The 12,488-nt window shown below is 40.4% G+C and overlaps 1 protein-coding gene across 1 annotated transcript in view; it reads right to left on the bottom strand.

Annotated features, from left to right (window-relative positions):
* The window catches only part of ARHGAP11A (Rho GTPase activating protein 11A), a 29,757-nt gene extending 23,292 nt beyond the window's left edge, over positions 1–6,465 (bottom strand). Inside the window, exon 1 of the mRNA XM_042942489.1 lies at positions 6,367–6,465. Coding sequence (XP_042798423.1) covers positions 6,367–6,399 — 33 coding nt within the window. The 5' untranslated portion in view covers positions 6,400–6,465. The remainder of the gene's footprint in view (positions 1–6,366) is intronic.
* Between the last annotated feature and the right edge of the window lie 6,023 nt (positions 6,466–12,488).

Raw genomic sequence — 12,488 nt, 5'->3', positions numbered from 1 at the left:
AGGAAAGATATTAACAGTGGTTATTTCTCAGTGGCAACATTGCAGTGACTTTTGCATTCTTCTCTGTGCTTTTCTGCTATCATCATCTGAATTGTTTTATAATGAGCATATTGTTATAGGTTGAATTCTTTCCCCTCAGAATATATGTTGAAGTCCTAACCCTCAGCTTCTCAAAGTGTGACCCTATTGGCAGATGTACTTAGTTAAGATGAAACCATACTAGAATTATGTGGGTCCTTAATTTAATATAACTAGTATCTTCCTAAGAAGAGGAGACACAGCCATGTGAGGCGAGAACACCATGTGATGGTGGAGAAAGAGATTGAAATGTTGTGTCTAAGAACCACCAAGGATTGATGCCCACCCACCGGAAGCTAGGAAGAGGCCAGGTGAAATCAACACCTTAATTTCAGACCTCTAGTGTCTAGAAATGTGAGAGAATAAATTTCTGTTGTTTTAAGCCACTTGTTTTGTGATACTTCATTACAGTAGCCCCGGGAAACTAATATACATGTGTTACTTGATAATCATTAAGGTTATTTCCATTTTGAAAATTAAATGGAGTTATAATCAATATGAAGGGAGATGATCCGTGAAGGCACAAAGTTGACTTCTCACAAAACGTTTACTGATGGTTATGAGGAGCAACTCTAGAGCTGCTCCTGACAACTTATTTGCATGCCTTACCTTTCCTCCTCTAGTTCTAAATCTCTCAAGAAGTCAGGGACTAGGTTCATGTTTACTTCCCACAAAGTGTAGCCCACAACTTTGAATCAAGTTCTCAGTGAATGCTTTTTAAATGGATGGATGGATGGATGGATGGATGGATGAGGAATTCCTCTTAGCAAGAAAAGCTTTCAGCCACCACTCTTACAGAGTAGGGTGAACAAACTAACAAATGAAAGCAAGAAAAGGCCTTGAGGTAAAAATTAAAAGACTTTAGACTTGGAATGAGAAGAAGGCAGGCGAACCTGAAGCTCTACATATCTATGTGCATAGACTCCAGATCCCTAGCTCTGTGGAATGTTAAAAAGCAGATTCCCATTTGATAATGAGTGTGGGGATTTAAACCAGTGTCCTTGCCATGAGATCTCTAGGGGTCTTTAATACCGTGGTACTGAATTGTTGTTGTTGTTGTTTTCTGTCATTTCAAAGCACTTGGTTTGCAGAATTAGCCTTGGTGCACTCTGCCCCATGTTCAGCTAAACCTGTTGAGAATACCCTTCAAGGCTGATCTTCTCATTTTCCTGTCCCTGCACCCACACTGTGTCTCCAAGCTTTAGTCAAATGTTTTTATGGTCCCTCATATCGAAGAAATTTGGACATGATTGTAGATCATGTATTTTTTTAATTATTGTTAAAAGAAAGAAGATAGAATGAGTATGAGGGAAGTATCTTCTGAAATCACCAAAGGTCTTTCAAAGACAGACATTCCATCAATCTAAAATGTCACTGGCAATGCTTGCTTGACCCTTGGAGTAAGCAGACAAGGAGAGGTTTATGTCAGAATAAGGCAGGCATAGTGTGTTGTTTGGGCCTTCCAAGAAGCAGGCACAAAGGCATGATTAGATGTGCAAGAGATTTGCTGGGGGCAATGTTTGTGAAGGGTAAAAGAGGAAGCAGGAATAAGGGGACAGCTTTACATCATGATGCAGGTCTCACACCTGCAGGGAGAGGGAGGAAGGGTTGGGTAGGACGAATCAACAACTAGCGCAGTTCTGAGAAATTTTGGCCTGGCTGAGAGGGTATTCCTCATATACAGTCATATGTGAAAGAAATCCTATACCCCATAGGAACAGAACAATAGTTGTAACCCTAAGCCATTAGCTGATAGTGGTCCACAATGCAAATACCATGGTGGATCTGGAGGGCCAGCAGCTGGGACTATCCACCTTTATGCAGGGAAGCAGAGGGGTGAATGTTTATGACCCCACAGGGGAATGAAGTCAGATGACCAGGGTTTGAATTCCAGGTCTAGCGTTTAATTCTGGGTAGTTATCTAACTTGTCTGAGCCCCCAAATTCCTCATCTGCAAAATGGAAATTATTAAAGTATACACCTCAGAAAGTTGTGATGAGAATAACATGACTCTAAAATTCTTAGCATTTTTTCCTGGTCCAATGAAGACCTCAGTAAATGTTAACTATTATTATTACAGGTACTTAGAGCTGGCACAAAGTCATAAGTCTCAGCCCTCAGGGAATTCTGACATCTGGATGAAATGCTGAGAGGTGGGAGAAAGTCCTTACCCTGTGTGTCATACTGTGTATGGAACTCTTCTCCAGAATCTTTGGAATGTGATCCTTTTTCCCTGCTTCTCAGAACAAAGGCTCTCTGATGAACTTCACTTCCAAATGCTTAATATAAGAGAAAAGGAAGCGGTCCCATCTCCCTGCTATATTGACAGGACTGGTGTGGGGATCCCCCCCCCTCCACACACACCCCACGTTGGCAAGTTTCCCTTGATGAGTTTAGCGTATTTATCTATGTATCTTGTGTACCTCTTAGGGAGGTCAGTAATGCTGTAAACAGAGGAGAGCTCCTGGTTCAGTCATGCAATTTACAGAATATTGAAAAGGTCATGGCAGTAAAGTACATCAGTCTAATTCACAGAATATATGAGGCATTTAAACCCTAATGCCTTGACTTTTGGTTAGAATTTATGGATGAGAAGAATGAACTACCTCAGTACATTTTTATAGCCAAAATTAAAACAGGGTGGATTCACTTAACCCCTGCCAGCAGCCTTAAATTCATTGAACTACCTTCTGTGTTCAGAGAATTCTGTCTCTATGGAACTCAATATTTTGGGAAGGAGTTATTTCCTTGGCACCTTCCCTGAAGAAAAAGGAGAGACAAGACATGGGTGATAATAGAACCAGCTGCTGAGACATCCTCACACATTTGAGACCGGGCTGATGGTGAAGGGAGTGCTGATGGTTTCTCAAGGATATTGGGTACCTGACCCCCTGGGTCAGTGTTGTTGACCGGCTCTAATGCATAACTTGTCCTTCCATTGACCATGCAGCAGGAACAGCCCTACACAGATTCTGTTCCTCTGCACCACACCAAGCAGAAGTGGTTGTTAACTAAAGATAGTGGCTTCACAGCTCAGGAGGAGAGTGGACGGAGAGAAACATGAAGCTACGTGGATATTTCACATCCAGAAGAGAGTCCTGAATTCTGCATGAAGGAATTCTGCATGAAGCAGCTAATCAGGCCTGATTTGGAAATACTGCCAGGAAATGTTTCTATGAAGAATTACCTAGGAAAGAGCTTATTCACCTGCACAACCTTATTACTAAAGTTATCAGGTGTTGCTGTGTAACCTCTTGAAAACCTTGGATTATTCTGCCATCTGAGAGGAACCATCAAGGGAGGAGGCAGAAGGAACTAGCATTTATTATACACCACGTGCCAGACATTAATCCTCACAGCAGCCCTACGGAACTAGGTATTATCCCTATCTCCAGATGAGAAAACTGAGGTCGAGAAAGGTTAAGAAAATTGCACGAGATTCTAAGCTCTTAATTGGCAGAGCTGAGATCCAATCTGAATCTGCCTCCCTCCAAAATCCATGCCCAGTCTAACACACACCCACAAAACTGATTGCAATAACGTCCCCATAGGGAACACCTGCAAACCTGGGAGCAGCCCTGATTCTAAAGTCACCACCTTTTGATTGGAGCGGCAACTGAAAACCTGTCTCTCTAAGTATGTCTCTCTCGCTAATCTCCGTAATTTCCTGTAAGCTGCCGGTTACTTTGGCTTTAGTTCTGGTTTTCTTTTAAGATGCAAATTATCCAGAGAGATGAGACACTTCCTGTGAATAAATCTTTCAGATAATTTTATTTTCTGAAGGGCGATCTTGATAGCGTTAGACCATGGATCGCCTGGGGAAGAGACAGACGGGTTTATAGAGGAAATGGCAACTAGGGAATAGTTGGAGGTGTCAAATACATGAATCTATTTCAGAATTTTACCTGAGGCTGACCTCAGTGATCCTTTTTGCTTTTTAGGAAAAGTTCTGTATTTTAGAATGTACCTACCTATTTCATGGTATTGTTGAAGGACAAGAGATGTGTGTGAGAATGCTTTGTAATGTAAATGGATCAACCTAAATAATGTGTGGTGCTAGTTCAATTTGTAAGTGAATTCATTTTTTGTGGCTGAATTCACTCTTTCTGTTCCACGTGGCTCCATTCTCTTGACCAGTCATCAAATACAAGTGAGGAAAAAAATATCTGGATACTGGGAGCACATTATATAGACCAAATTATATAGACCAGATTTGTTCTAGAAAATAAAGTCTAATATTTCAAACTGAAAGAAATGCCTTCTAGGAAAAGATGGAATACATTTTTTGGTGATTTTCAACATTATTTTCTCTTATATTAAAAACAGTGTCTCTGTCAAGCTTTTTAAAAAGTAAGCGCTATATTAGAAATTACCAGCAGAGGGTAGTAAAGGAACACAAAACACCTTTCAGTTAAGGATAATTTTTGTGCATAAACAGGGTAGCAATGCCCGCAAATCCATGCTTTTTTATTAGCCAGTGGATCCACGAGAACAACATTAAATTTTATGAACGTCTCAGGCTGTAATGGAGGTAAACAGATCCCTGGGTCACAAAGGCATTGACTTTTGACCGGAAGGTGTAAGAGATGAAAAGAATGGACTACTTTCGTGCATTTTTCTGGCCAAGTTTGCCAAGTATAAAGTTTTATTTTCCAAGTGTGTTGAAACTATAGTGAAGTCAGTTTTGCTACACTCAAATTTTCTCTTAATTTTGCATGCCTACTTTTGAGTATTCATTTAGAATGAAATTCCAGTGAGATGCATTTTTTAAGACACCTCTATACCATGGTGGATGGAGATACGACTTGCATGTACTATATCTCAGATACATGCAGTCTTTGCTTAGATGAAGAGGGGATATGGGAACACAATCTGATGCCTGTTCAAAATATACTAGAAGTGTGCGTGCACACACACAACCTTTGAGAAGCCAGTTATTCACCTCTAGATGAATGCTACTTAGTGTTCCCAAACCTCTTTCTGTATATCTTGAAAGAAGGTGACTTTGGGGATTAGAATTATGAACCCTTACCGAGAGGAAATAGATGGCACATTCACTGTCTACAACCTGAAATGCCTGCTGATTCCTACGCGGCCACCAGAGACAAAAAGGTATGGAAGAGGCCATTGCCTTGAGAGGGAACAATCAAGTTGAGGAGAAAAATGAGGGTATATTTTGCAACGAGATATCTCTTATAGGAAACAGAAAGCCAATTACCAACAAATGAGAATCCCAATATCTAACCCAGGTACGACTCACCAAGTTTCTTGTTCCCTTTTATTCGATCGATAGGTTTCATAGAGAAATGTTAAAAGATAAACCGAGACAGGTTAACATTTGAACAAAAATCTGTTGGAATCTGCCAGTGCCAAACTGGAAGTGGTTGGGTATGTTCCACTGACAGGAACTAACTCAGGGAGAGACTTTTAATAATGAAAAGGCTGGGGCGCCTGGGTGGCTCAGTCGGTTAAGCGGCTGACTTCGGCTCAGGTCATGATCTCGCGCGGTCCGTGAGTTCGAGCCCCGCGTCGGGCTCTGTGCTGACAGCTCAGAGCCTGGAGCCTGTTTCAGATTCTGTGTCTCCCTCTCTCTGACCCTCCCCCGTTCATGCTTTGTCTCTCTCTGTCTCAAAAATAAACGTTAAAAAAAAAAATTTAAAAAAATAATGAAAAGGCTGGGGCACCTGGGTGTCTCAGTCGGTTAAGCGTCCCACTTCGGCTCAGGTCATGATCTCATGGTTTGTGGGTTCAAGCCCCGCGTCAGGCTCTGTGCTGACAGCTCAGAGCCTGGAGCCTGCTTTGGATGCTGTGTCTCCCTCTCTCTCTGCCCCTCCTCTGCTTGTGATCTGTCTCTCAAAAATAAATAAACATTTAAAAAATTAAAAATAATAATAATAACAAAAAGGCGAAAGCAAACCAAGGAAATGATTGATTGGCTACAGCTGAAAGCCTAGTTGGATGTTTGAGATTGGTTGTCCTCAGTTTTGATTTTGAAATGGAGGCATTGACAGACTTCGATTTGGGTTTGCTTACACAGGCTGCCAGGGCATTAGAGGTACGTCAGTCCAATGGTCTCCTGTTCAACTAATGTAACAGTGCTAACCAGAGTTTTGTGCTCATACTCGAGAGTTCCAATCTGGTAGGCCAGAAAAGGAAAATGTCAGCTTTACATTTCACTTTACGAAATGTCCACTCATCAATTTCATCTTCATTGGCTTTTTATATAAGATCTAGGAGTAATGCCATCCTCTTTGGTTTAATGAATATACTGTATACATTGTTACTTACCCGCTTTGGCAGGTTTGAAGGTCTTCTGTTCATATTGATGTTTTCCAGTCCTAGCACATCACGTGTTGATAGAAAGACTCGATATATTATCCGTAAACCCACCATGATTCTGGAATGTCGCTAAGATAGTTGTCAGTTGCTAAGATAGGCTTGATTGGTTCCTGGTCTTAGTGAGGGTTTTAGAGATCAACACACCAGGCAATCAAGGAATTTGGGGACTACTGGGGAAGGACAAGAAAGTGGAATGTTAGCTGGGCTTCAAAGATAAGGAAAGAATATGAGCATTAAAAGGGGAGTAAAAAGGCAATCTAGGTAGGAGAAGGTGCTTAGCAAGAATGTGGTTCTATACTAGAAAGTACCTGATTAAAAGTATTAGAAAGTAACCTGAGTTATAAGGAGTGATGAGTAATGACAGAGTACAAGTGGTAGTGATCCTTTAGTCTTCCAGAGTTTAAGGGATCATGCCCTACTGGAACACGTGGAGAAAAAAAGGACATTATTCTGGATCTAACACATAACACCTGGGAGCGACTCCAGAAGGTTTCTCTCTTCCCCAAAATAAATAAATGTAGATGTATTGAATGGCGAAGGATAGCAACTGTTTCACAATTTGGGAGGTAAATGAGATTATCACAATTGGGAGGTAAGTGATTGCAAGTCTTCCAGACTCCAGTGGGTACCTTACCAATATTAACTTCCTTTCCACTCCCCAGTCATCAAAATCCATCCTAGAAATACTATTCTCCAAAAAAATGGCTGTTGGTAAGCATTAAATATAATAAATCTCAGAGTGTTACACAAAGCACATTATCATCAATAGTTTTAATAATAAATACAAACATAAATAATAAATATTGTATCTCTTTATCACTCTCTTGTGTTCTATGCTCATGAAAATAGTCCCTTGTAGCTCATAAAAAAAATGTTGATACTTAAGTTTTATCAATAATTCTTTAAGGCAAATCTTTTCTATTTTTCTCTAGCAACAAACACGATGCAAATGTACAATGGATGGGGGTGTTTCTAAATGACATCACTCTAACAACTCAAGCATTTCCCTGGCTACTCCTCTGGAATGGATATAGGTGCTATTTTTGCACTGTGGGCTAAATGCCTTAAAATGAATTTCATTGTTAAGTACACAATTATCCCTTGTATTTATAGCAAATGTTCCCTTAAAGACCACCAAACTTAGGGGGGGAAAGGGGAAAGCAAAATGAAGTAGGGAGCCATATTTGCACTTAAAGTAAGGTTATTTTGCATGTCAGGCCATTTTGATGGCTAATGTTAGATAGTGATGTGGTCACTTAGCAACCCTGCCACTGACAAACTCAGGGTTCCTGTTTGCTGGGAAATCATAAGGAGCAATAATACATAGGAGAGTCTGTCTGTTGTTTTGGTGATTTTTTTTACAAAATATCTCAGTGGCGTTCAAATGACTAAGACTGGGTTAGAAATTTAGATAGTGGGATTTGTGTTTCTGTTATTCTAATAATGGAGAAAGACGTTAATCGATTTTTGCTCTTGGCTGGGAACTAAGACACTTGCTATAAAGTGAGAAGGAGAGAATCTCCTTCCACAGGAGAGGTAAGTGCCCAGAATATCTGTTCCTACCTCCTCGTCCCCAGGGCTAATGTCTCTACACTTAAACGTTTAAGCCCAACAAGTTTTCCACTTCAGGATCTTGTTTAATCAATTCCCCCCCACCCCCTTCTATTTCCAGTTTTTCCTTACAGCCTAAAAACATATTTATCTCAGAAAAAAAGAAGTAAAAAATAAAAACTGTCTCTCAGTTCACCAGCTACCCTCCCACTCTCTCCTCCTCTTTTGACAAAAACCTTGGAAGAGTATCCCATGTTTATGGTTTTCAACTCCTCACCTCCCTCAGGTCACTGCAATCTGAGTTCTAGGACCTTTAAATCCCTGAAAGCGTTCTTGCTCCAGTGACAATAATCTGATTGCCAAATTCACTGGATGATTTTCAGTCATGATCTCATTTTTCTGGCCAACCTAAGAACTCTTTCCTTCTGGCTCTTCTCACCTTTTCTCATGTCTCTCATCTTGTAACTGCTGAGCTTCCCAGAGTTTCGTCTTCAGTGTTCTCTTTCTGTGCCGTGTGGTCTGCTAGTGATGTCATCCCCTCCTGTGGGCTTCATAAACCTATCTGTGGTGACTTCCAAGTCCATGTTGTTCTGGCTGAAACCTCATTCTGGATCTCTAGGCTCATTTCCAGCTCCCTATAGCTATCTCTCTTTCTATATCTTCTAGATACTGAACCCCTCTGCTCTCTCCTTGTCTTCCTAGTGCCTTCACTTCAGTAGCACCAACAACCTGCTTATTCTCTATCCTCCTGTCTCGTCTCTGTTAATACCATCACATCCATGCAATTTCCCAAATCAGAAATCTGAGCATTCCCATATCCCTTTCCTTCCATTAAGCACCACATCGAGCAACTCATCAGAGCCCATATTCACCTCCTAAGTCCACATTCACCAGAGTTCATATTCAACTCCTAAGTATCTTTTGAATCTGGTCCTACATTAACATCCTATTTAATTCAGCCTGTATTTAGGACAGTTGAAATTTCTGAATTGTCCTCCTTATCAGTCTTGTCCTCTCCACTTCTCCCCCACCCTCATCAGTCTCACTTCCCTGATCATGGAATTAACATCTTCTATAGAATGACCCACCAATGCTTCAGATGTTATTCTTGCCTACATTTTAGCATCACCTCTACCATTTGCTTTGTCACATTCCTTCTTGCCTTTGTCACACTCCACTGCATACCCTATGCTCGGACCATCTCCCTGGGAAACAACCTGTGGTTTCCTAAACTTGAATGTTTTTCTATCCCTTTGTACCTTTACACATATAAGCCCCTGGGCCTCCCTTCTTCTCCCCTTAAGAACTGTATACTTTAAGGGGTGCTTAGGTGGCTCAGTCAGTTAAGTGTCCACTTTTGGCTCAGGTCATGATTTCATGGTTCATGAGGTCAAGCCCCACATTGGGCTGTCTGCTGTCAGAGTGGAGCCTTCAGATTCTCTGTCTCCTCCTCTCTCTCTTTCCCTCCTCTGCTTGTGCTCTCTCTCAAAAATAAATAAACATTAAACAAGTAAAGAAAGAAAAGAACTTTATGCTTTAAGAATCAGCTCGACCATCACCTCCTTGGGCTTCTCTCCCCAAGCAGTACTTATTACTCCCTCTTTAGTACTGCTCTGTTACATTTCACCTGAATGTATTTTGGCACTTATCACTTTGCTTATGTGATGTAAATGTAATATACTGATTATGTATTTATAGGCCTGTCCATGATGAAACTCCGATGGCATGCAAGATGTTTTTTTAAAAAGTCTTTATATCCCCTTATCCCTGCACAAAGTAGGTGCTAAACAAAGTCTGAGTGAATGAATGAATAAATATAAAGCAAGTTATTTCAATAGTGAACACTATAGGACACAGAAGCAGATCCTATTAGACGTTGTGTAACCCATTAGTTAAAAATCAGTAACATTCACACCCGTTGGGATAGCTATCAGAAAAAAATAATAAGTGTTGGTGAGGAGAAACTGGAGCCCTTGTGCACTGTTGGTGATAATGTAAAAAGGCTCAACCACTATGGAAAACAGTGTGGTAGTTTCTTTAAAAATTAAAAATATAACTGTCAGCGATCCCACTTCTGGATATATATCCAAAAGGGTCGAAAGTGAGGTCTTGAAGAGATATCTGCATGCCCATATTCGTAACAGCACTATTCACAATGGCCAAGAGGTGAAAGCAGGCTAAATGTTCATCAACAGATGGATGGATAAAGAACACGTGATGTATACATGCAGTGGGATATTATCCAACCTTAAAAAAGGAAGGAAATCCTGTCGTGCTATATCAGATGAAATTTGAGGACATTATGCTAAGTGAAACAAGCCAATAACAAAAAGATAAATAAGGGCGCCTGGGTGGCTCAGTCGATTAAGCGTCCGACTTCAGCTCAGGTCATGATCTCGCGGTTTGTGAGTTCCAGCCCCACATCAGGATCTGTGCTGACAGCTCGGAGCCTGGAGCCTGCTTTGAATTCTGTGTCTCCCTCTCTCTCTGCCCCTTCCCCGCTTGTGCTCTGTCTCTCTCTGTCTCTCAAAACTGAATAAATGTAAAAAAAATATTTTAAAAAAAGATAAATAAAGATTCCACTAATATGATAGATATAGTAACGCAGGCAAACTCTTAGAAACAGAAAAAAGGGGGTGCCTGGGTGGCTCAGTCGGTTAAGCTTCTGACTTCGGCTCAGGTCATGATCTCACCGTTCGTGGGTTCGAGCCCTGCGTCGGGCTCTGTGCTGACAGCTCAGAGCCTGGAGACTGTTTCAGATTCTGTGTCTTCCTCTCTCTCTGCCCCTCCCCTGTTCACGCTCTGTCTCTGTCTCAAGAATGAATAAACATTAAAAAAAAAAAAAGAAAATAAAAGAAACAGAAAGAAGAATAGTGATTACCAAGAACTAAGAAAAGGAGAAAAGGTGAATTGTTGTTTAACGGGTATAAAGTTTCTGGTCTGCAAGATGAAAAAGTTCTGGAGATCCATTGCACAATAATGTGAATGTTACTTAACACTACTAACCTGTCTACCTAAAAAGAGTTAACAGGGTAAATTTTAATTTATGTATTTTGCCACAATAAAGAAAAACAATAAAAACACAATACACAATACATTTGACATAAAATAGATAACTATCTGGAGGCCAAAGGCTTGAGAGGAAGACTAAATATTTATGACATCTGCTTTTATAGGTCATATCAGGTTGAATATCTTTACATCATTTACCTTGAATGCTTTTCTTTGCAAAAAAATTCTATAGTACAAAGAACATAATATTTGAATATAATAACAAAACATGACAATGTGAGTTGGTTTATGTGGGTTATAATATGGTATGAATAACCAAAAAAAATTCCATTTCCTTTTTCAGGAAAGGTGCTCTACCTTTCGCCATGTCCGTTATGCTTATGTTTTGAGTACCACGTAATAATAGAGTTCAGCATTAACACACCTAGGTGTAGTTCTCTTGGAGCTTATAGTCTGAAGACTATGACCCAATGCAGACAATTGGACAGTTGAGAACAGGGTGCACGTGAAAATATACATACATGAACGTGAGCCTGTGCACTCGCACAAACACACACGCCACTTGCTGAAGTTCATGAAACATTCACAAGTCAGGTTTTTGAATAATTAAGTAATGCTGAGTAAATAAATATTTCCAGGAGAGGTATGCTGACAAAATGTTTCTAAAGAAGTAAAGCAGAAAGTTCAAAATGTCTGTACTGATCTTCATTGACTTAAAAAGTTTGACATGAAATTTATGAATAGCAATCACCAGTCATCCAAACAGTGGACCTCCAGTTTAAGCTGCGTTTTTGGTCTTTAATGATCCTTTAACAGCAGGAAACATCTCACACTTTCCCTTTAGGGTTTCAGAAATTTCCTTTTTCCGAGCCTATACATTTTTTTATCTTTCCCATGGAAAACATAAACACTAGGGGTAAAATGGAATTCAGGATTCTTAAATGATTCCCTACTCTAATGTGGATCATTTTCCATCATTGAACCTCTGGGGTTACTTCAATTAAAAACAAAAAAACCCCAAAAAACCCACAACTCTTAGCCCCTGAAATTGAAGCAGTTGATTCAAACTGGTGAAACTGACAAGGAGGGGGCCTGTGAATTTTGCCATGTGCCTAGGGTGCAAGAAACTCCCTGATATAATACTTCTTTCCTCTGCATCTGCAGCTTGGGGACACAGCACAACCGGCCTCTTGGCCTCTCATCCCTTCCAAATCTGCAGGAAGTGCTTCTCTGCTAGTCTGAGACTTGCCATTTCTGAGTTGCCTGGGAGCTATAGAAAAACATCATTAACTCAATCTGTGTTAACCTGAAATGCTGAAAATCAAAATAGCATCCAGGAGCCCACTTCCCCTACATTCCTATTATTTCATATAAAGGTTTTATTGTTCCCTGAGCTACTGTCACATGCTGGCCATCTTCCTCATTAGAGCTGCTCTTTTATTTCTCCAGCTTTATTGAGATATAATTGACATACAACATTGTGAAAGGTGTAAACACCCTGATGATTT

This window comes from Panthera leo, chromosome B3 (genome assembly GCF_018350215.1).
Source record: "Panthera leo isolate Ple1 chromosome B3, P.leo_Ple1_pat1.1, whole genome shotgun sequence".
Lineage (NCBI taxonomy): Eukaryota > Metazoa > Chordata > Mammalia > Carnivora > Felidae > Panthera > Panthera leo.
Note: the sequence above shows the minus strand (reverse complement) of the source record. Positions and strands in the feature narration are given on the sequence as shown.